This window comes from Orbicella faveolata, unplaced genomic scaffold (assembly GCF_042242905.1).
Source record: "Orbicella faveolata isolate gen_17 unplaced genomic scaffold, um_ofav_v1 contig_1, whole genome shotgun sequence".
In the NCBI taxonomy this organism is placed as follows: Eukaryota; Metazoa; Cnidaria; class Anthozoa; order Scleractinia; family Merulinidae; genus Orbicella; species Orbicella faveolata.
In genome coordinates this window covers 32,213,551-32,238,489 of record NW_028301536.1, presented here as the reverse complement: position 1 = coordinate 32,238,489, position 24,939 = coordinate 32,213,551, and the positions used below count along the sequence as shown (strand labels likewise).

General features: G+C 37.3%; 2 protein-coding genes and 1 long non-coding RNA gene across 3 annotated transcripts; 1 reads left to right on the top strand and 2 right to left on the bottom strand.

The window, feature by feature from the left end:
* Window positions 1-478: 478 nt before the first annotated feature.
* LOC110047129 (dihydrofolate reductase-like) lies at window positions 479-5,977 on the bottom strand. Its single transcript, XM_020752871.2, has 6 exons — window positions 5,820-5,977; window positions 4,684-4,733; window positions 3,585-3,690; window positions 2,978-3,101; window positions 1,344-1,456; window positions 479-747 (listed from the first exon to the last, which is right to left on the bottom strand). The coding sequence occupies exons 1-6, from the start codon at window positions 5,906-5,908 to the stop codon at window positions 669-671; spliced, it is 561 nt and encodes a 186-aa protein (XP_020608530.1). The 5' UTR covers window positions 5,909-5,977; the 3' UTR covers window positions 479-668.
* An 87-nt stretch (window positions 5,978-6,064) lies between these two features.
* LOC110047127 (carnitine O-palmitoyltransferase 1, liver isoform-like) lies at window positions 6,065-20,415 on the top strand. Its single transcript, XM_020752868.2, has 14 exons — window positions 6,065-6,349; window positions 9,008-9,297; window positions 9,496-9,707; window positions 10,818-11,005; window positions 12,528-12,659; window positions 12,993-13,047; window positions 13,464-13,593; window positions 14,169-14,308; window positions 14,874-15,073; window positions 15,644-15,812; window positions 16,251-16,322; window positions 16,672-16,992; window positions 17,600-17,719; window positions 18,093-20,415. Exons 1-14 carry the CDS (start codon window positions 6,216-6,218, stop codon window positions 18,318-18,320), a joined length of 2,391 nt encoding a protein of 796 aa, XP_020608527.1. The 5' UTR covers window positions 6,065-6,215; the 3' UTR covers window positions 18,321-20,415.
* On the bottom strand, window positions 20,157-23,844 carry LOC110047130 (uncharacterized). Its single transcript, XR_002296458.2, has 2 exons — window positions 23,652-23,844; window positions 20,157-20,874 (listed from the first exon to the last, which is right to left on the bottom strand). It is a non-coding gene; the product is annotated as an uncharacterized LOC110047130 (long non-coding RNA).
* Between the last annotated feature and the right edge of the window lie 1,095 nt (window positions 23,845-24,939).

Here is a 24,939-nt window from a genome sequence, read left to right as displayed (position 1 = left end):
AGGTCTACTGCTCAGTGTGTTGTCCACTGTAGCCACCGCTTGGCCTATTATGTGTTTTGGGGGATGGCAACTTTCCCAATTGGGTACCACTGTATTGTCAAGGGAACATGACAGAAAATGCCTAGGGTAACCTGTGATAAGCTAGGAACTCTCTTGGCTCTATGCCTTGTGTAGAAGTGACTCTAGATATGCTTTTGTAGGTAAGAATGTTGAAATATCTGCAGTCAAGCCAAAGTTCCCTCTCTAGCAAAGTTTATGTTGGTTTCCATAGCATCAAGTGACTGAGATGTATCACTCCTCTCAAACTGGTCCATCCCTAAGGGCCCCCCCCTCCCCTAATAGTTTAGGTACTCATAGGTGGAGAGAGATGGTGCCCTTCCCAAGCATGCCACATACTACAGACATGGACTCAATCTGGACTCTAACCAACTGTTAGACTATCATATGACCCATAGAGACAACACAGGTAAACAAAGGATCACTAAATGATCGTTTTATTTATTTCAATTAAGTTCATTCTTTTAATATTTGTGCTGTGAAGCCTCAAAGGCTTTTCAGAGCTGCTTTCCATTGCTTTACTAGTGACGTCTTATTCTGTTTCATGTTTTATTGATTTAGTTTAATGCAGTGATGCAGCCATATATATAAAAACTATCTAATACATGGAATTAGATATCTCGCTGGTACACTTGAAACTTGTACTGGATTCCATTGTCTTCTTGCATCTCACTTGGAACATCAGAGTCACTAAAAGTTAAAAAGAGACAATAATGATTGACTTTATTTCATGCACAGTTTGATTTATTACTCTAGCAAACTTCTTGGTCAGTATTTGTATTGATTTTATTGACAGTGAGTATCCCTTTTAGTTCTAGGTTGCTAACATTTATCCAGATTTTGCTGTCACTGTTAGTCTCAAAAATTATACTAGGTCCTGAATTCAAATGAAATACAAAAGGAGAGATTATTGATATCAAACCTTCAGAAGCTTCAACTAATGACATTTTTTTGTTTGGAATTGATTATTGCAGCTATAAATAACTTTATCCTTTATCTCTTGTCATGCCCGTACTTTACCTATAGCAAGCAGCACATGCCCTCCCCCCCCCCCCCCAAAAAAAATTATTTTGCAAGTAACATTTAATTGAAGTTCACATAAGCATACATCACTTAGCACCGCTTTGCTAAGCCACTCCATATTTCCAACTAAAAACAAATCACACTGCCATGATAATAAACTTAAGGCAATTTTTTTGTGGAAGACTGACCAATCTGCTACAAGCAATGCCATCTAAGCATTGCAAGAAATGGTTTGTCTTGCATGTAAGTGGTAATGTACCGACCTGATTTCCTTAAAAACATTTTTGTCAAAGTCTGGAAAGTGCACATCACAGTTGAAATCTTCCAATACATGTGTAATGTACAGGCGGTGCGCACTAGGATGCTCCAAGGCTTCCTGAAGGATTGAAATAACATGATTAGGCAGTCATGAACATTTTACTTAATCATGTACGTTTGTTGTTCCTGGTAATCTCAGTTGTCAATAACCACCATGATCATGATTAACACTAATACGGTTAACAGTCTTGAAAACTGTCATTAATTGCCACCATAATGGATGTCTAGTTCAACTTGACATAAAAGCCAAGAGGAATGGTGGCAAAAAAGGTTAGCACTCCAGACCATAACTATGTCCAGACCCTGGATTGAGCAGTCAAAAGTGGAGCCCTGGTAGGAGTCACAGCATATGGTATCTGCAATTTTGGGCAAGACACTTGACTCTCACAGAGACTCTCCACCCAGGTGTATACAGCGAAACCTGTATTAAGGTCATTCCTCACATATGCATTGTGCATCCTTACTGTGCATAATTTATGGTGTCATTAGCGCGCGCTTGTGCGCACACATATTGAAAACATGACAGATTTGCCTTGATAGTGAGCTCTGTCAGTTGAAAAATGGCTCTAGCTCACCAACGAGCACGGGCACCCCAATTTTTTTTCCAGTCATTTTAATCAACTAATCATAAGCTTTGCGTGAGAAAAGACTGATGTAATTTCTATTGCCGAAAATTGAATAAATAAGAAAAATAGCAGATACACTGTGGTCTTTTCTATTTTGCAGTCGGTAACCACGTCAAAAAATTTGGTTCAAATTTTTAATCAAGGATTTAGCTTTCTGTCTGAATCAAACTTAAAATGTTTATTTGTGTCTGACACAATGTATTGATTGTAGTTTAATGCATGTTGTTATGAGTCTGGGCTCACAAAGATTTTACAATTACTGGGAATGCGTTCTTATAATAAATAATAAGCATTAAATAATGCCAAAATGGGGCATTTTCAATGCCTCACTGCTCCTTAATGAGCATGGGCACCCCCTTTTTTATTTCAAAATTTAAGTTATCATATGACAAATATTCAGTGGACAAAGTTTGAACAAAAAGCTATTGTCTAATTAACTCATGTAACACAGTGTAACACAGTGTAAGATCAAAGACAAGTATAGTACAATGTCTAATCAACCGATGCATCAATCTGGAATAATCACTTAGCTTTAGAACGAGATTGTTGAACAATGTTAAAGGAGTCTCAGCTGGACTTTTAGAAGTAAAAAGCCCTTAAAGTGTCTGCTTATTGCAGGTTTTGTGCAACAAAATGGCTTGATATTGGTGCCCATGTCTGCTTAACAGAGGTGTCTGCTGAATGCTGGTTTATTTTATTGTAAATATGGGAAGAAAATTTTAGGACTTCAGCTTGTGTCCACTTACTGGTAATAGAGTTGTCCGCTTAATATGGGGTCCACTTCAGTTAATAGTCTAATTAATTATTGGCAAGCTTGCAACCCGATTGATTACTGTTCAGTAAGTCTTTGGCAGTTCAGCTTGCAGCCTCATCAGCTTTTCACTCTCCATGCAATTTTGCAGGGTGACATTGTCATCAGTTTTTGTTAAATTTATGCAGAAGTGAAAACCTACCTTGTAAACTGCTGCTCCACCAATAACAAAGATCTTCTCCACAGACTCTGTGAATGAGTCAGTAGACAACAGGTCAAAGGCAGCTTGCAGGCTGGAGCAGAGGTGGGTGCCTTCAGGTGCTGTACTGCAAGTAGAAAGAGGAAACCAATGTTTTCAGTGATGCACATGTAAATGCACTGGGCTCAAAGTAGTCCCTTTCAGAGAGGTTAATCTTTGTCTCCAGGATGGGATGCATGTCCATTACTGGCTATTTTCTACACCCCCCTACCCTACCTAGCATTAATTTTCAGGTTGCTTCAATGGTTTACTGGTTCACTTCTCAAAATAACATAAAAACTGAAAAATTAATTTCCCTTGCATATAATAAATAACATGGTCTGTAACAGTTTCCAGAAAAAAAAAAAAAATGAAACAGCTCCTTTAAAACATTGTCAATAATCCTCATGGTTTTTGTTTAGACTGTTTGATAATTTCCATCTGTTTTTTTTTTGTTTTGCTTTTAGTTTTGGGTAAGTTTGACATAGTTCACTAACAAAAAATTATACATGAAAAATTATAGCTTATGAAAATATCCTAATTGCATTTATGTGGAGTTTAACAACTGTACCTCAGGCTTTTGCTCAACAGAATATTAACTCTGTCTCCTAGAGGTCTGTGCTTTCCTGGTATGGATTCCCATGTCTTTCGACCCATGATAACAGCGTTTTGTTTACCTATTACAGAAAACCAAACAAACACAATCTTTTTAAAATAACCTGAGATGTTGTTATTTTGTATGTGAATGCCATATGGTCAAATTGTTTAGTAAACGTGATAATTATACGAAACATAAAACATGTTTTACATAATAATATTCACTTGAACAGACTTGTACATTGTGCACTTCCAGAAAATATCCATATCAATCCTATTGAAGGTCATAATTTGGAAATGTTGTGTGGGCAGGAGGAAACGAGAGTATGAAACTATACTGATAATCTTCTTCTGACAGTTTACTTCCTATCTTTCAACTTGAAAATGGTGTCATGACGACTCCGAAATCTTGTTCATTCTTACTGCTAATTTTTACTTGATGAAGGGCTTCAAAGCAAAAACTATCTGTGGTGAAGTATGAATGTTTTCTGAATTTAATAACACAATACACCAATGAGAATGTTAGAGCAATGTTAAATTCAAAAGAAGCTCAACAAAAATGGGGTTTATAATAATTATGAACCCCATTTTGTTGAGCTTATTGGAAGAAATTATATCTTTCTTTAAGAGCTAAATCTAAATTCAAGCCTATGTGCATGGACAGTTTGGTAAGGCTTCTTATCAGAACGATATTAGAATGTTAAGATGAGGGATGGGGGGAGGGGGTATTTTTGGGAAGGTTTACCTTACTTTTTAAGGAATGGGGATTTATTATTTGAATCTTACTTTACATAGCTCACTGTTTACCTAGGGAAAAATAGGAGGCTAATTAAATTACTATTGAGACATGCAAGGTTAAAGATCAGGGCAGGGTTTTTCTGAAAACAATTAACGATAATCTAGGAGGTGATTGTGGTCTAAATTTTACTTGTATAGAGGTATGCGATTACTCAACACAACACTGGAAGGAAGCCAAAAGAAAATCTCACTGAAATTATAAAGTGAAACCAAATTTCATGTCAATCCTAGATTTGTTAAATTGTACTTTGAACAACCAGGCCCAAGTATTTTACCTTTAGTGGATACTCGTTTTGTGAGATGTGAAAAAAACCTCATATCTCCACTGAGAACAAGAACAACAAAAGAAGTTTGAATTCATACACAAGTTTAACTACTGCTGAAATCAAATGGTAAATTATTAGTCCTTTTTACTACTGTAAAAGTGTTTCATAGATAAAAGCTTTTAAACCAAGATTTAAGCCTGCCAACAAAGCTTTATTTTGGTGACATAATTATGCTAGCATATGTAAGCATAGTGGTTTTTTTATTTATTTATTTTTTTCAGTTCACTGATTGGTACCGGTATATTGGTTTCTTCCTTAGAATTGAAAATTCAGAAATCTAAAAATTTAATTGAAGGTTTGTTGTCAAACACATCCATCTATTTGGACTGAAAGTAATCAAAACAATTAAGCATCAATCAATCAAACAATGACAAGACAGAACAAAAATAACAGAGAGGTCATATTGGAGAGGAGCAAGAGATGGGACACATTTCTTACACCCCGTATTTTTTTGTTACATTTTACTGATCTTTTCTTCAACGGTTTGCTAACCCTAATATATTTCTTGTACTTTATTTCTGCAATTCGGATATTTTTATCAATGTGTTGTTGTGGACGCCCCACCTCGTCCATACCCTTTCCCCACCCTGCATATACATTTATCCCCCTCCCTTCTCATCTCAGTCACGCCGTGGTTTGAAAGAAAATGCATCGAAAAAGTAGAAATTACATCTTGGAATTCCCTATGTTGCAAAAATGAATCTTTTACAGGACAAAGAGGCGTTCAATCCTTCTGATTCCCAAGTACGAGTAATACAACTTCATTCGAATTTCGAAGCTTTTCTGAGCTGCTTCACTTCTACTGCTAGCAGTACATGTAGGACGTGAAGCTATGCCCAGGATGAAATTTGAACATCGCGCAAAGAATTGAGGTAGAGACCTAACTTCCATGAGTAGAAATCGACTTCTAACTCACTTTCCAAGCAAGATCTCCATTGTACACTTCAACTAATGTAAGTTCATGTTAAATGTTGATGTTGAGTGCAAATCACTACTTCAGATCGTGAAGTTTTCGAAGGGAAGCAAGCAATTACACAAGTATTGTTTTTCAAACTTAGCTAAGTTAAAATTGTCGTTTAGCTTACGGCAGTTTCCAAGGAAGAGAGTTGCTCTTCCCAATTCCTCCGTTTTTTTCCACAGCTACGACGCAAGCAAACTTTCGAGCAGAAGCCATCTCCGTTTCTGTGTTCAAAAACTTTGGCGGGAAACGAAGCGAGACAGAGACTAATGGAGGTCAATCAAGGTCAATCAAGCGTAGCGTTAATATTCATCAACTAAGAACAAATTTGATTGGTTATCATTGTTTCGTTGTATTTCTTAGCTCAAATATGATTGGTTTTCAAATCAAAGCAAAACAGACACGAAGCGGAGCGAGAAGCAAGCGACAACTAAACTTTGATGAAGTGGAAGTGTGTCGGGTCGAAAGGACTTTTACCTTCATAGCGAACTTTTTGTTTGGGAAAGTCTCGCTATAAGGCACCATGGCTGAAGCCAGGGCAGCAGTAACGCGGCCCGATGTTCGCCTGCACGCCGAGGGAACAAGTACAACAGAAGGCGAAGTTGAATTGCTAAAAAGTACATTCAAATCCCTCAGGAGATGCGCTTTCAGAACTCGGTGAGTTGGGGCACGTGGTTTACAATAAGAAATTCCCACGATTGTTTCAAGTTTATATCTGTCACATCATGTCATTTTCCATCCATACTTAATTCAAATTATTAAGTGTTATCTCGCTCACGATCTACGATTTCTCGTTTTCAAACGCCTTACTGGTAAGCTTAGGTTGTCAGTTTCTCAGAGGCAGTTCGTGTTTACATCATTTGCATTGTCTGTTATTACAGCCTCGCGCTTAACCTTCTTTACCAAATTTACCTACTGGACAAAGCAGAGGAAACTCTCTTTTACCCATTAGATAAAATAAAAATCTTCTTCCGTTTTGTTATTGACAAACTTGTATAGAAGTTTCTTATTTAAGTTCACCAAAAGTTATTGCCGACATTTTGTGTATTTCGTGTGAGTTGGAGCTCACGTACACAGAGTGCAATTGACGATTTCCGGTTTTCAGTTTCATTCTAATACATTCAAAAAATAATGGCTATCACTGTACCTGTAATTTGCTCGTTAACTGAAGTACCTTAGAGCTTTGAGCAAAAACCAGGAATACTCGTGTTATTTTGAAACCATGTGTTTGATATTCTATTGATGACACATACGACAAGTACTGATATGCTTCTAGTTCTTGTAGAAACTTTGATTTTGTCCAGTTTCCCTGTCTTGTGCGGAAGAGGAATTTTTCTTTTATGTTCGATTAACATTTTCTCGACTGCAGTAGTTCTTATTGTTTTGGCTCCCTGAAGCGTTTTAAAACACCATACACCTTTAAATTTATTTTCCGCGTGATTCAGAACGGACTTTGAACCCAGAAATGTTGGTATCCCGCTGATTTCTGAGATTCTTTCTGCGCCCAATTATTGATAATTGTCATTTGATTCAGTTTAAAATAAAAAATTACGTCTGTTATTATCTATATAGACTATATAGAGACCAGATTTTAATTTTACTGTGTGTGATAATATTTCTATTGAAATTTCCTTATGTAAATTTGTAATCAAATACAGTTTCACCTAGTTGATTAACTGACAGTAGCAAGGGTTGAATTCTTTTATCCCATTAGACTCTTCAGGCAACGGTTAACTCGCTTTCTTTTATGGCCAGCTCCACAAGTGACATGATTGTGCACAATGAATTAAATCCTGCCCTGTGATTGGTTACCTGAGTTGGCAAGTTGGGGCTATCTTGCCTGCTTGGTATCACCTGCAAGCAAATGGTGCTCTTTATACCACGTCTAAAATCCTTTATTGACTAAGTTTGTTGGGTCAAGATGGCTTGATATTGGCCTTGTTCTTTTTTCCCCCTTGTTTATGGAACCATTTCTTGGTCCATACATAAAAACACAGAAAAAGAGCTTGGCCAATATCCAGCCATCTTGTCAGACCTCACACATGTACAATTATACAAAGATATCCCACTTAGACATTAATAATATACATGAAAAAAATTACTTGATTCTGATTGATTCTGAACCAAATTTTGATCAAATATGATGAAAAAAGATATCTCAGCCAATTTGTATCAGAAATGTTTGATTCTTTGCAGTAAGATTCTACTAAATGTGCTCCACAAAATGAACTTAACAGTTTGGTTACCATGACAACATAGTGGGTTTCAGACCTCCCCAAAATTAAAGGCATTTCTGGCCACCTTTGGCATTCCATTTTGATATTTGCAAATGGTACCTCATATGCTTGATCCAGCAAGCATATACACATGTTAGCTCAAGTTTGTCACCTTGTTTAATGTTTTGCAAGCTGAAAATCACTAGCATATTGAGATCAAGTGGGTGGGGACTGGAAAAGAGTGAGTTGCCATGGGAACAGAATTTTTTATAGCGGCACATGTAGGTGTGTTTCCTGTAGAACTATTAGTCTACCAAGTTTCAATGGTTTGCACTGCAAATTGATCAAGATAGCTCTATTTATATACTTGATATAAAATTGGGTTAAGTGTATGACGTCATCAGTCATCTCATTTGCATATTTTACACATTTTTCATGCTTGAATATCTCCAGATAAACGGCGTTTTTATTCTTTCATGGAATTCTATGTGATACACCTGAAAAATCAAGGGGGAAAAATTCAATCATAGTACCACTTTAAAATGTAGGGAAAGAAGAAATCAATATTTAAGGAAATTCACATGTAGTTAGAATTCTACTGTAACAATTAGACTATTCATGCTCAATTCTCATATGGTGATGGTTGATTTGGCCTTTGACCCCATCAACTACATGTATCCCCTCATAGAAATCTTACACCCATAATCTACAATGTAATAGTATCACCCAACTGGTGGACTAATGCAAATCCTGCATTTTAATTGGCTACGCTACTAGAGGTCTATTAGTAATAGTCCTCGAGTAGCGAAATTGGCGCAATGGAGCGTGACGCTTTTCCCAAATAAATATTTCTTCAATTTACATTTGCTAACTTTATTATTGTCTTTTCTGTCCGACTAGTTGGGTGATACCAAAACAATTAGACTCTTCGCCCTCTAGGGCAACGGTTCAATGGCCCATTCGGCTTCGCCTCATGGGCTATTGACCCATAGCCCGCAAGGGCTACGGGTCTAATTGTTAAATATTACTAATTATTATGATCCCACTGGTCTGATCTATAGTGTATTTTAATCCCTTTCGTTCTGTATTTTGTTTTCAGCCGACAGATAACTAATGGCTTATGGCCGACAACATGGTCAAACCTGTTAGGTGCTGTGGTCATTATCGCTGCCCTTTTGTATGCAGCTGATTTCTACGAGCTCTCGTCACTTCAGCGAGTCACAGGAGTCTTGTGGAAAGTGACATACCTTCTCAATCTTGATGAAGCATATCCTTATAACTTCCGGCTTATAGTTGTGTCAGTTCTGGTGGGAGTGGTATTCTTTGTCACACTTCTCTATCTGCGACAGTATATTTTAAGGATGCTTTTATCCTACAGGCAATGGATGTGTAAGTTATCCAGCATTTGTTCATTATTTAGCCCTTCACTGGTGAAAGCACCAAATTTAAAGTTCCAAAAGTCCCAAGTGTTATTTTGATGAAAAAGTTTAGTTTACACAAAGAGACTTATTGGCACTACTACTTGTTGTAGGAACACAAATTGTTGGAACAAGTTTAACTCATTTTGGTAATTCTTGTTTCTTTAAGATGAACCTCCAAGATCACAGAGCAAACTGACATTGTTGTGGGGTGCAATGGTAAAGCTTTGTGCTGGTCATTACCCTAAACTCTATAGTTATCAGAACAGTCTTCCAAGAATGCCTGTGCCAAATCTGAGTGACACTTGTAAAGGACTTTTACGTTCTATAAAACCAATCTTTGATGAAGAAGAGTACAAAAAGATGGAAACACTTGCCAAGGTGGGTTTGTAAATTTCTTGGCAGCTCTCGGCCACTAGAAAAGCAATTGATTAAGTGTTGAGTTGTAAGACTACAATGTACTTGTAGCTTGTTTCAGGGTAGTAACAGTTAGTTGTCTCTTGGCTGGTTGGTCAGAGAATCTCTTCTGAATTTCCTTTCTTTGACTCTTGTTATACTGCACATGAACATGCCTGAATAGGAATTGGCAATGATGAAGACCCTGGATAGCGTGGCTAGTATTCAACCTTAGCAAGGTTTTGTCATTGTGTTCCTTGTAGCCTGCAACGCAGGCATATTTTGGCGAGAGAGCGCATTTGACCAAGTGAGCACCATCTTGGATTCAAACTTGATCCAAGACGCTTGGGGAGAGACAAAAAAGGTGTCCTAGGGAGTGGAGTTAGGCTGAAAGAGGAGTAACCACCCCCTCCCCGCCCACTTTTTCTAAACCAACATGGCAGCGAGTCTACTTGATCGTGAGCTAATACAGCTAACTCGTGAACATATGGAAAACGCCTGCACTGCAGGCTATGTTCTTTGGCAAGACAGTGTTTATTTGTTTGTTTTTTTTAAATGTGCCATTTTCCATCCTAGAATTTTTGACAGATTGTAATTGGGTTGGGAGAGGGGGGGGGGGGGTGAATAACCTGTGATATGGTATGGGATATCATCTTGGCTTCATGCTATGAACATCAGAATTAAATCTGAACTACTACTGTGATTGTAGGCTCGAAAGAGGCCTTGTGCCTACTTGAACAGTGAATCCAACAAATTTTGTTTAATTAGAATAATTCAAAAGAAATTTTAAAAAACATCCAAACAGAGCTTAATTGGTTTGGCAAAAATGTAAATGATTATGTATCATAAACCATTATACGTACAGAATGACGGGAGGGACTGTACATGTGATTACGTTTTTAGTTATCTGTTGCTTTGATCTTCACACCAGAAACAAACTTGTTACTTTGTGGGTGAATTGTATCAACAATGGCATGTTCATCAGTTACATCAAGGTCCCATCAAGCATACAAAGAGTACTCGGGCATAACAGGTGTTACAAGTTTACAACCGTTGTAAATTGTCCTGGAATATCTTGATGTTTTGTGTTTTTAGGATTTTGAAAAGAATCTGGGTCCTAAACTGCAGTTCATCCTGAAACTGAAATCATGGTGGGCACCGAATTATCACACGGATTGGTGGGAAAAATATGTGTATTGCATGGGCCGATCACCACTACCAATCAACAGCAACTACTACTGTCTAGACCAGAACTGGCACCCAACATATGATCAAGCATCAAGGTACTGTCACTATCAATTGCTTTTGGTTGTTGATTTTTCTTTTTTCCACATTGCTTACTTGTAACTGACATTTTGTGGTCCTGAAGGCAGTGTGAGTTGTGAAAGGTGCAAATTAGCCACACAATTTATGGCGGAAATCTTGGGCCTTTACAAGAATTTTTGTATCTGTTTTTGGATTTGTGTTCAGATTTGTCTATCATTATTTAATATCAATGGACAAAACAGTCAGGCCCCAGTTGTTTGAAGGATAGATTATGCCATGCTTTGTGGATAAGTGTTAGCAAAACAAACCATGCTATCCACTGCATGGATATTGATTATTTATCTTGTGGATAGCTTTATCCACCTTTTGAACAACTTAATAAACTTGTTTAGTTTTCCTTTCTGTTGTGCATTGTTTTAATTTTCTGGATCCAGATTCTGATTTTCAAAAAAAGCATTGTGCTGACCTTGATGTTGTCCATCCATTTTCCATTATTTTATTGGTGGTCTTTTGAAATGAGCAATGTTTGGCCTAGCTCTTGTGTGGCTCCTGTAGCTCTGTGATACATGTAGAGGATTCAACTATTTTTGGTGATGTGTGAACAAGGCTGCTGCCTAACGGGCGCCCAGTCGCCTGAGGCGCCTAAGTTACGAGTGCGGGCGACTAAAGTTTTGTTCAAGGAGCCCGAGTGGGCGCCTAAACATGAACTTTTCATTCCCATGTAATCTGTAACCAGCAAAAAGAACACATCATTGCAATTCTCTTTGCATACTAGGGTTCTATATTTTAAATTATCAAATGAATTGTCGCGACTCCGCCCAATATACAAGAATTTATTTTCTCCAAAGAAGTGGCCAATATTGCTGTAATGCTGCCTCAAAATCACCTTTAGTTTATACTAATGTCCCAAGCCCGGGGAAGGAACGCACATTTCAGTGAGGCCAAATTCAACCCCCCCCCCCCCTCCAATGCCTCTTTCATTTTATTTGGTTTCATTTGCAGCTTGCATTTCATGATTTGTACAACATATTTTGTCTTTTTAAAATAGAATTGCAAAACTCAAAAACAAAAGCAGCAATATAAATTTTTATAAAAAAAGCGGCAGCACTTGCATGGATACACCAATTATTGAGTTTGACCATAAATAGTATTCTTTCTGAGCCATGACCTGATCACATTGCTGAATGCTTTATTTATAAAATTTGATTGATATTAGACCATATTAGTGTCTTATGAAAAATCTCTGCCCCAGGACCCCTCCCCAAAATTTCCACAATTAACCCTCCATCTTCCTCAAACTCACCAACCGCCCCCACCCCCCCACCCCCCCACCCCCCGGATTGACCACGGAGAATTTTATCTGGGCCCCTAAAAAGGTGGCTTGGGCTCCCAACTTTTGGTGAAAGGAGCCCAAAGGGCTCCTTAAAAATTTTCTTAGGCAACAGCCTTGTGTGAATGGTTCTGGGTTTAACTTCAGTTGGGAAATCTTGCACAATAAAAATATTATCTTTGTCAGCTGTGTTGTTTTTACTCATGCAGAGCTGCAACAATGACCTATCTCATTCTGAAGTACTATCAAGAGATTGAAACAGAGGACCTGGAACCTCTTCTGATCAGGAAAACCATTCCTATCTGTATGTCACAGTATGAAAGGACGTTTAAGACAACAAGGTACCTGTATCTGTTTATTTCTGTCTCAGTGTGTTGAAATAATATGCAATTTTGTGACAGGTGACCTACTAAATGTGTACCTGTTTCTGCTTCTTAAAGAATTGGTCTGTTTGTGGTTTTACATGTGCAATCAACAATTTTACGGTAGTCTATTTGTGATAGTCATTCCTGGGATTACATGTACAACTGTACTTGTGCAATTGTACATTTGATATTTGAAACTTTTTTTGAATTGCACTTGCATTTATACAATTACCTAATGTGTACTAATTTGTGCAAAAGATTGAGTTACATTTAAGAGGTGTTTATATTTTTACCATGGTCTACTTTCAGAATTCCAAAGGAGGATGTAGATGAAATTGTTCATTTTGAACACCAAGAGCATGAGGTTTGTTTGCATATGCTTCATTCAAAAGTTTAATATTAACAGTACTCTGCATGGTGCTTGACCAACCCTTAAGTTTTCCTTATCATTTGCAGTTGAAGTGAACAGGAGTATTTCTACTCCAGTTCACCTTAGTCAGATGGTTACCAATAAGTCTCTTTTTCCAAATGCATGTAGTTCGCCAGTACCTATTTATATGCAGCACTGAACAACGATGAAATAGTAAAGTTGCATTGCTCACGAACCCAACAACTAGATCCAAAGCGCAATTAACCCTCATGATTTCTTGCTCCATATTCCAGACAAGTGCACCATGCAAGGTTTCTGGGTCTCACACCAATATACATGTATATATATTTGATATAGTTTGGCTTCTCTACTTAAATAATGAACTAAGCAACTATTTTTCATTTCTCTAGCACATAGTTGTGGTGTGCGGAGGTAATTTCTACATGTTACCTGTCACAAACAGCAGAGGAAAATTCATATCAGTGCTGGATCTGGAGAGCCAGTTTGAGTGGATTACTGCAGATGCAAAACATTCTGATGGTGAGAAAAGTATTCTGTGTGAATACTAAATATTTTTTACTGCGTATACAATCAAGTAGGTGCTGATCGTCAGTTGCAAATAACAATGATCTACTTATGTCTTTGCTATTTGCAGGGTTAGTATGGGTCATGGGAAAGCAAGAAAGTCATGGAATTTTATAATTTCATTTTCCAGGCCTGGAAAGTCCTGAAATTGAAGTATGGGTCGTGGAAAGTCATGGACAAGCAATAAACTTTCTGAAAATGAACAGGCAAAAAATATCAAAAGTTGAAAAAGCAACAGACAAGTCAGAAAACAAGTTAATTCCAGTAAAAAAAATAATAAACACTAGCACGCATTTTATGCATCAGAATCTGGGAAAATACCTTAAATAATAGATTGTTTTGACAATACTTTGAGAACAACTGCTTAACATAGGTCATGGGAAAATGTCATGGAAAGTCATGGAATTTCAAAAGCTCAAAGGAGTGCGAACCTTGTATTGCTATTTTTACTTCTAACAACCTCACCCCTGGCTCTATTTTGTTTCAAACAATTTTGTAACACTGTTGCATTTGCAAACAAACATGTACAGTTACTAAAGACCAACCTGATGGCAGTGTACCAGCTCTTACAACATTACCTAGAACAGAATGGGCCAGAATCAGAAAGGAGTACTTCTCAGAGAGCCTTAATCAGCAGACTTTGGAAGCCATAGAGGAGGCCATGTTTCTGGTAAGACAATGCAGGATAGTGCACTGTAAGTTGCTTTCCTTATCTTTTAGATGTTGGTGGCATTTGGGCACTGAAAGTTTGCCTGTTTTATGTTAGAAAGGAGATTTGTACGTTTATTATTCTGATGTTAAGGGAGAATTTTTGAATGCTTGTTCGTGATGTAAGTTAAAGAAAATCAGAATTCTTGTAAAATCTCTAATTCTGCCTGAAAAGTAAATATACAACATTAATTTTAAGAAATTAGGCTTACATGTATGTTTGATGGATGTTATGTGGCCTCTGTGTCTATAAGTGAATATTGTTGAACTGTGGTATTAAAATTAATGTGGAATATCAGAAGAATTAAGGGGTTCAACTAGTAAGCACAGTATAAATAAACAATGAGCCTTCATCCAAGAATCAGCGTGTTGCAAGATTTATTTTGTATTTTGTTGATATACAAAACAAATACTTCAATTACTAGTTGGAACTTGTAATGCCTTTGTCAGAATTTAGCAGGTCGAAAATAAGATGAACTACAGTTGCTCTGAGTGTTTTCCATGAATTTGTTGTTTTGACCTTTTAGGTTATTCTGGAAGAAAAGTCGTTCACCGAGTTAACTGACCGTGCCAAGTATCTCCTTCATGGCGATGGCCGTAGTTTCTGGTTTGACAAAAGCTTCTGCTTAATAGTGTTTTCAGATGGTAAATGTGGAATCAATGCTGAGCATTCTTGGGCTGATGCACCGGTTGTTGGGCACATGTTGGAGTATGCTCTTACTTACGAGTAAGCTTGATCAATGTTTTACTATTTGTCAAAATTATGAGCAAGTTGCTCACTAAGTTTTGACGTAAAATCTTTCTAAAATGTGATCAATGAGTACATCTTATATCTAAGATTCTGTTAGAATGCAAAGGTTTTTCAAGAAAAGGGGTTGCCGTAGAAGAATTTTGAGGCTCTGTATACATGTTACCACCAGTTGTGGAGAGGATTGATCATGATATATGGTTTTGATATAATCAAGGCCTAAGGTAGCAATCTCTCAGAAGGAATTTCTTCAGTTCTTTAACAGTTTGACTATTAATAAACTTGATGATGGCCATAAGGGAAGCCAAGAGCTTGGTCTCTCATGGGGCCAGTCACCTGGCAACTGAGAAATGTCATTCCTGTTACATAATTTCAACAGCGACGATATGCTAAATTTAAGTTATTATGAGCAGTGCAATGCCTCTGGTACACATTTCTGAGGTCTGTTATGATACTTTTATTGGTCAAACAAATTCTTTTTAATGAGAAATTAGCTATTCTTAAAGAGGTTGTTGAGTGATGTTTTTCTTTTACTCTCTTGTCCATTAGGTACATTTATAGAACATACAATGACAAGGGTAAATGTACCCCCATTGGTGGGGCTCACAGAAGTTCAAGTCTAAGGACCCATAACCTTCAGAAGCCCTCCAGGCTATACTGGGATATAACTCCCAAACTAGCAGAGATTATTGAAAATGCCGTCAGGTTTGCTCAAAAGGTAGCTGCAGACTTCATTATTTTGTGCGGTTATAACTTTTATCTTCAAGGGAGCTTTAGGCTTTGGAAATCCCTTTAATTTTCCTACATATTTAGGGTGTGTTCCTTTGGGGTGATCTGGATCAGGATCAGCGATCCAAGGTCATTTGGATCATGCATGGCACATCAAAGGAACCGATGAATCTGTGACCAGAGTGGATTCGTCAGTTCCTTTGATGTGCCATAACCCGAGTGATCTTGGATCACTGATCCTGATCCAGATCACCCCAAAGGAATGCACCCTTAAATGACTTATCAGATCCTGCCCTCTCTAGCTCTCTTAATATATTGATGAGGTACACGAGGTTTGCACATAAATTATGTTTGTCATTAGTTTATAGCACTTATCAGGCTGTGCACATTAAAGTAACAACTAGGAAATGTTTCATTTGCATTCTAGAACAATGATGATGTTCAACACAAAGTGATAGTTCATGATGCATTTGGAAAAGGATTCATCAAAACTATGAGGGTGAGTTTAATGGTATTGAAACAATTTAAAACAGAAAAGTAACTTTTAGTAGATCTGTATGCACACTACTGTAAAGGTGTCAAAAATTCACTGAAAATGATGCTTTGATTTCAGTGTTCAGATTCAATGTCAACAAAGTTTCTCTGTCATTACTAGGGCCTCCACAGACTAGACATTTAGTTGTCAACTACAATTTTTTATCAGTAACTACAGTTGTAAATGTTATTGACAACTAAACGTGTCCAATGCAAGCATTCCACACATTGGAGTTTTAGTTGTTTATGTCTAAGTCAGGTCTGCAAGACCTTCAGAACTAACTTTCATTACCTATGATCTTTTTTTCTGACAGGTAAGCCCGGATGCATTTATACAGCTGGCCTTGCAAGTTGCTTACTACAGAGATTCTGGTGGAAGACACCCTCTTACTTATGAGTCCTCCATGACACGCCTGTATCTCCAAGGAAGGACAGAAACTGTTCGCAGTTTGACAATAGAGGCTAAGGATTTTGTGAGAGCATTTGTAGATGAAACAGTTTCTCCAGAAGAGAAATATAAACTGCTTGTCAAAGCTGCAGAGCTTCATGCCAAAATGTACAAGGACTGTATGAATGGGAAAGGCATTGACAGACATCTTTTTGCACTCTATGTAGTGTGTAGGGGGCAGGGATATGTGAGTATAAAAAAAATTATGAAAAAAACATCGAAAGAAACAAACTTATGTATATACATTTGTTCAATGAGCTAGGCACACTTACAGTGTATATAAGCTAACATATCATACATGTTTATTCAAATTCATATTCTACACATAAAAATAATAGAAAAGTGAACAAACAGACACCAAAAATATCATACAGTAGGCGCAATTCAGGGGTTTCAGTAACGTTTTCAGCAGGAGAGCAACTGGTTTTCACAGGCAGGCAGAACTTATTGGAACTGAACTTCTTTATAGGAAAAACTTTCCACTAGATGGTCAAACCAGGCGGGCAAAATCATCCTCACCGTCTGTCAATTTGCCCGGTGCTGGGCCCTTAAAGAAACCCCTGACAATTAACTACTTAAATTATGCAAACTGCCAGTTCTGAAAGTTAGTAATGGAATTGTGGCATTTTGGTGTGAAAATGTACAGAATTGAGCTGCTCACCCCCCACCAAAGATAACTTCCTTGGTGCAGTACCTCCTAGTTTTGATTTTGCTTTCAGCATAGGAGGAACCTAGACTGTTCACAACATAGTTCACAACTTAACTATTTGTGATGTATTTGTCATCAATTCCAGGAAAGTGAATTTCTGAAGAGTGCCTTGAGCCTTCCATGGACACTTTCAACTAGCCAGCAACCTCAACAACAAATGTCTGGTCAGCACTTTAGTGTTACAGAACCAGAACTTACGCATTTGGTAGGTTGTTTGTTTGTTTGTTTTTTTTCAGCTAGTAGTCTTTTTGTCTGTGACCGTGTACGTAGCTGGAACTAACAGTCAGATGTCATGCAGACATAATGACCAGTACAAGGCTGGGGGCTATTTTCTGTGAGAAATAAGATGTGGCTGACGACTGTTAAGTTTCCAAGAAACTTTCCCTCTTCATTACGGAAAAGATCTGTGTTTTAGGAAAAGATCTGTATGACCCCAAATGTTTCTTCCATCCCTCAAGGATCTTACATCAGCCATGTTAAATTATTTCAATTTTCGCTGTCTTTTCTTCAGAATGTCAATTTTCCCTGACTCAGAATAGACATGAACCTGACATGTAGTGGATTTGTTCTGTCAACAGATTTCTCCTGGAGGAGGATTTGGCCCTGTGGCTGACGATGGTTATGGTGTTTCCTACATGGTTCCTGATGATCACAGGATTTTCTTTCACATTTCTTCAAAGATTTCTTCGAAGCAGTCAAACTCTGATAGATTTGTCAAGTTGCTCTTTGAAAGCATGGCAGAGATTAAAGAACTTTTTGAAGCTGCCAAAGCAGTAAAGAGCAAGGAGTCAAGCCCACATTCTTAGTACAACATGAACTGTACTTTTAGCAGATTATAAAGTAGCAGAACCATCTGTGTACAGTATTTAAACAGTAGTGTACTTTGTCATGGGTCATGTGTGGTGCCTGATCTAAGATTTGTTGGATGTCTGAAGTCATACCTCCTTGTAAAAAATTACAGGTTCTAAGACACTGTTCACCAGGGGACGCTATCTTCCCATACCACGACCTCAAAAATCTGTAGTTGCACCTAAATACGAAGAAATCCTGTTGTCTTGGAGCTAAACAAATAGTTTTGTGATTATAACACCTGCCCTGCAGGGAGTCTGTTTCTCCCATGAGGAATGATTCGCTGTGAATGTAGGGTAGCAGAAACAGAATGCTTGCAGGACAGCTAACACTTTTTGTAAATCCCCAGTAGTTACAGCAACAGGAGCGTGGCTGTACCTATTATGGATCAATATCACCCTTAGTGCAATGTAGGTGTTATCCTTTGTTTCACCTACTTTACAACTATATTATAACAAATTATACAGGGGAAATACCAAATTGTACCAAGGGTGTTAAGCCAAAACATACCCACTTACTTGGTACCAGTAATTTATATGTACAGTGGAACCCTGTTAATTCAGTCACCAACGGGCCTGACAAAAATCTGGACATATTAATGGGGTGGCCTTATTTACTGAGCTTTAGTTTGCGGCAGAATAAAGTGGCCATTATGACGAGGTGGCCGTATTAATGGGGTGACCATAAGGTGGGGTGCCTCTGTACTTGTTTGATCTTTCTCTTCCTTGGAACCAGAGTTCTTTCAAATCACAAAACAAAGAAAGAGTCTAAATGGAAATCAGACATTGACAACAATTCACAAATATTTTGACATGTGCCCTGAAACTCCATTTTTATCTTAATTTTGTTCACTGGAGTAACAGGAACATTTTGTGACTTATCTTAACCTTGATGACTAACAACTAACAGCTATGCTGGTAGTTGATTTACTGTTCTCATGTGTTGAATCAGTTTTTCCCTCTGAAAAAATTGCTCGATAGTTAGAATGTAAAGTTGTGTTTTCAACACATCAAGTACATGTAAGGTGTGCAAAGTTATGAAAAGTACTGTGAAAGTGCTTTCACATATTAATTTTTTTTTATGAAACAACACTTGCTAGTATCATGATGTCACATGCCATTGTGTGACATCAAGCCAAAATTTTCAAATTTGAATATGCAAGTTGAAGATTTCCATAATTGAGAAGTGTTGCCAGTCAAAAGGCCACTTGCACTTAGATGTCATGTATTCTAAATCCTGCCTCGTCTTGGTGTCTTTCCTTGGTTTGAGCATAGTGTGCATAGTGTTGCCCAAAAACTGAGACCTAACCATCAAGCATCATGCTCCCTTTCACCTACGAAGTGCAAATGCACCAAGAGATGAGGCAGTTGATACAGAATTTATTATATCACTGAGAAAATTACTTCATTGTGATTGGTTGAGAGCAGGCCAATTTCCTGTTAATCTTTAATTTGCACATCAAATTGCTGTGTGCATGTTCATAAATTTCTTAGTCATATAATGAATGTGTAATCGTATGAGAGTTTGAGTAATGAGGGATTTACACTACTCGTGATATTTGAAAATTCTTTCAAGTTACACACACCTAAAGGCTTGTGCAGTTTTGAAAGAATTTTCGAACACCATGTGTAGTGTAAATCCTTAATTGCACTCACATTCCTACCCTTACCTATCCAATTCTGGTTAGAGTAGGTTGGGCTGGAGTAGGCTGCATTACCTCCAAGTGTAAGTACTAAGTAGCCTATTGAAAGTGAACTTTTGTGGCTCACTGGAGAAAAAAAGTCAATGTAATCTGAAGTGAAATTATTTAATATTTATTTTCAAAGACGTAACAAACTAAGCATATTATTTTATTCAGTTCAGTACTGGTTCTTGGTTAGAATCAAGTTCAAGTTGATGCAACTGTTTGTTACTGGCAAGAGTTTCATAATTGTCAGAATATTATTGTCAGAGTCCTGTTCTTTAGTTGCAGTTCCAATGTAGAATTTCTACCTTATTCCACGTTGAAAGACAATTATTTTGTGTATGACACAATAAAGCTTTGAATAAACATTTGAGGTTCCTATTCAGTGAGAAAAAACGTTACTAACTAAATGCCAGCTGTTGCAGACTTTAACTATTATAAAATTTGTTACAAGTAGAATTAAAATATTTTATTATTATGAGCACAGATTTCCCAGTAATGGCATCTTTTTGAACACCACTGGATGTCCATTAACCTAAAAATGATACAGCGGCCTTGCACTGTATGTCAAATATCCAGTCACAAGGGATTTCCATGAATCCAGAAAAACAGCTTACGACCTGAGATCAGTAAACATGGCGAAATCCAAATGTTGAAGAATCCAGTTCGTTATCACAACTGAAAAGCACCACTCATAAACTGTACTATTATTCCTAATATGAATGCCATCTGTTATTGTTTCTTCTTTTCTTGCTTCATCTTTTTCTTCTCTTGTTTGGCTTTTACCCTATCATGGTTGGCCTTTAATATCCGGTAAATAAAGAACACTGAAACCAGAGAAGCAGAGGGTGTGAGTCAGCTGAACCTGTGTCAATATTCCCAGTTGACCATGACACCCAACAATGTTTCTAGCAACGCTGCAAGTCAAGGTCAAACGCAAATGCTTGAATGTAAGTCATGGTGCATTTATCCCTGCTATGTGATCACCTGGCCTCAGTTGTACAAAGGCAGGATAATGCTATCCACTAGATAAATATAATCACTATCCAGTGGATAAGCGTCAACAAAACAAACCATGCTATCCACTGGATAGTGATTTATGGGGTGGATAACATTATCTACCTTTCGAACAACCCAGGCCTGTAGTCTAGCTGCTGTGTTCAAACAAGCCTTGCCATCTTGCAGTTATTGCTTTGAACACTGAAAAAACATCTGAGTGTCACAGTACTGGAAAGAGTGGTGCAGGAATGCATTCCTAGCAGTTGTGTTGAAAAACATTTCAAGCCAATGCAGGAATAAATTGATGATTGACTTTATCAGGAGTGTTCAGTGTACATTTATTTTAATTAATGGTTGTCACCATTTAGTGATGATGATTGACACAAGTCTTCAACCTTCTACCTTCTCTCCCGGACCACTGGGAAAAGAAGATTGTTTGTGCAATCCAAAATAATGCACACACTTGTAAGTACTTCATCAGTTGGCTTGATATCATAACATCTCGTCATGTTTACTGGTAACCCCAATCCTAACAATGGCCTCTTGGTTCCAAAACACTACAGGCATCTAATAACAGAAAGTAACTACGCAAATTGACGCAAAAAATAACCAATGAACATTTGAATGGCTAGTTTTTACCATTTTCAACTTTATGAAACAATTTCTGTAAGAACGTCGGTGCTAAATGATGCATTTCTATAACTTGATAGTTAATATAACAGAACTAGCACAACCTGTTGATGTAATGATGGCGTGGGCATCTACTAACTATGGCGTGGACAAAAAGAACGTCATTTTGATGCTCGAAATGAACATACGGCTTTCCTTTCTTTTTGTTTTGTTATGGTGTTTTCCAAAAGAAACAGAAAACATTTTCTCTTTCTGTTTCTCTTGAGTTACAGAAATGCTTGTGAAAGTTTGGGAGAACTCAAAAAAAGCTCTGAGCCAGTGGAAACACTTGCCTGCAGCTAGTGTTCCCACAGCACTTCTTGATCTCCCAAACTCCTACATGTACATCTAGATTTAACATGTAACATCTAGATCTTAAAGAAACATGAAAAATGTTTTCTATTTCTTAAATAGAAAACCTTTTTACATCAACACAAGTGGAAATATGGGAGAATTAGAAAAGCTGTGAGCACACAAGCTGTTTCTACAGCTTTTTTTTTGAGTTTCTCAACTTTTTCTGTGTTTCTAAATTCAAAGGAAATATTTTTTGCACGAACAAAAGGAAAATGACTTGTTTATTTCAGGCATAGTCAATCAAAAATAGATATCAGAATTCAGTTGATATCAATCGCTGATTGCTATCAATTGATTTTGGCAATCGATAACAATCAAACTCAAAGAAAAATTTATTTATCAATTGCTATCGATTGGGAAAAATTGATAACAATAGATAATTCCTGTCTTCAGGAATATCAATTGTTATCGCTTGAAATACAGAAACGACAATAACCACCTGGAATATTCAAAGATGGCTTTGTTATAGTGTAAAATAATACCTGGAACAATATGAGACAGGCATTCATCTTAAGGATTTTTGTTGACATGACATGATTTGTAAAAACTAAGAATTCAAAGTCCAGGTGGAGTGATCTCTTCTCTAGGTCTTCTAGGGTCTAAAGCAGGATCTTGGCAAGATATAAAGATGTAAAGCCCAAAATATTTTTGTTAGTTGTTTCTGTTCTTGTTGTTTTGTCAATGATTGTAAAAGATATGCAGGCTATGATAAAATGACTCAATAAAACCACTACAGACAAATTTTGTCAAACATTTTATCAGTGTTACTTGTAAAAGGACAAAAGCAATTTCCCATAACAATCAATAATAATCAATATCAATCGGTGAATCAATCGTTATCGATTATTATTGGCAATCGATCACAATTAAACTCACAATTTTTTTTATTGACTTTCATCAATTTCTATCGGCAATCTTTGATTGATATTGATTGTTATCGATTAATATCGATCATCGGTTTATCGATTGACTATGCCTGGTTTATTGTGATGATCAAAATATACATTCTCTCTGCTTGCACCATCAATACATCAACAACTGATGCTAATTCTGTATTTCTAAAGAGTTAAAGAAGTGTACCTTTCAGCAGCCACTGTTTTTAAGGGGAAAATCTGTTCAAGTGTTGCTTGAGAAAATAGCCATACACATGGCCTTCTGTAGGGCCATAAGGTGCGAGTCTACCATCTCTTAGGGAATTCCAGTTAATTAGCTTCTTACTTTAATCAGAATTTTCAGTGATCAAAATCTTTTTACTGACGCTACTGCGTGCTAAAATTGCAGATCATTCACCGGTTTTTGTCCGTAACAAAAGTTATCATAAGTTTTTTTCATTCAATATTATATTGCAAGGTTTTTAACACTGAGCTTTGTCACAAAAAATTAAATAAATAGAACAGCATGGACAAAACAAGAAGATACCGCGCACAAAATTTACCAAAATGCTCCTACATTTGGCTATTTTATGTTATGGAAATAGATGCATAGCTTATGTAGACTAAATGATTAGGGATAAGGCATTGTGACTTTTTCATGATCAGTAAGCTTATAAGAACGACCGATAGTAAAAACTGTTTCAACTTACCTACTAAAAGAAACAGAAGGGCTCCTGGTATAAGCAGAAGCTTTACGTCTACGGAAAATTTCTCATGGGACTTAGGGTCACTTAAATCAACCATCTTGAGAAAATAACATTAATAAATACTTCAGTTCAATGGAACGATCAAACGCTTACGTGGGAAAACTGGAGAAGTCCATGGAGTAGCTTAGGGACCTGGCCTGAAGTTCCTTCGAACTAACAGGTTAACGGGTTGAACGGAAACCATCTTTCACCTGGATGTGACTTGATGATTTCTCAGTAACAATTATTTAACTGCTTTCTTAAGGAAGAAAACCTTTTGTTTGATATAACTGGCTATGGCCATCCCTATATAGCCGGTGATTTCCTGAAAACCCTGCCAAAAGATGCAGAAGCGGCGCGCGGCGTAGAGGGGAAATTACTCAAAAAATAAAGTGGCCGATTCAATAACGGACATGTGAACAAATTCTCCAAATTCGTGAAAAATGTCGCACAATACTGATGAATAGTGCACACTTTTTTTAAACGTGTTTTCGCGAAAAAATATTTTTATGAACATCTGTGTACGCACTGCGTATCTATCTTTGACGAGATCAATAGGGTGCATTTAAGGTAATTCCATCGAAATAGAACTCACAATAGATTTTCTTTCAAACTTTGCTTGTTGGCTGCCTATATTAAGAGAACTTAAAATTTGAAATAAAAAAGGGGGGTCCCAATATTCGTTTAGGAGCAGGAGGACCTTCAATAAACCCCATAATTCCTGAAATTATCTGCTTTCAGAAACCTTTATATTTGAACCTTTCACCTTACGCATTAAGAGAGCAGAAAAATAGAGAGAAAGTTAAGCGAGAAATACAACAATTGATGTATTGCATAAACTGGTCAAGGAGCAATTTGATGTACGTTTCATGATAAGGGCACTCATATTTAGTTGTCAGGGGTACAATATGTACCAAGCATGCAGTGTTCTGGAGCCACATATTATCTTTTACGAGTGCTAGCTATGCTCTCATTTTCCGTGATAATTTTTTACTCTGCAATAGAAATTGGTCCATATTCACTGTATAGAAAGAATGTGATCTCTGCATTCAAACTATATAAAAAAATCGTTAGGTCCCGGTACTTGTTTCCGAGAAAAAACAACAATGATTTGTCTCTCACAAGCCAAGAGCCACGATTTTGTATCTGTTGTGTATGTGCACGCACTCGTGAGCGCGCGCTAATGACGCGAAAATCGTGCGCAGTAGGGATGCGCAATGCAATTCTGACGAATCACCTTAAGGACCTTCGC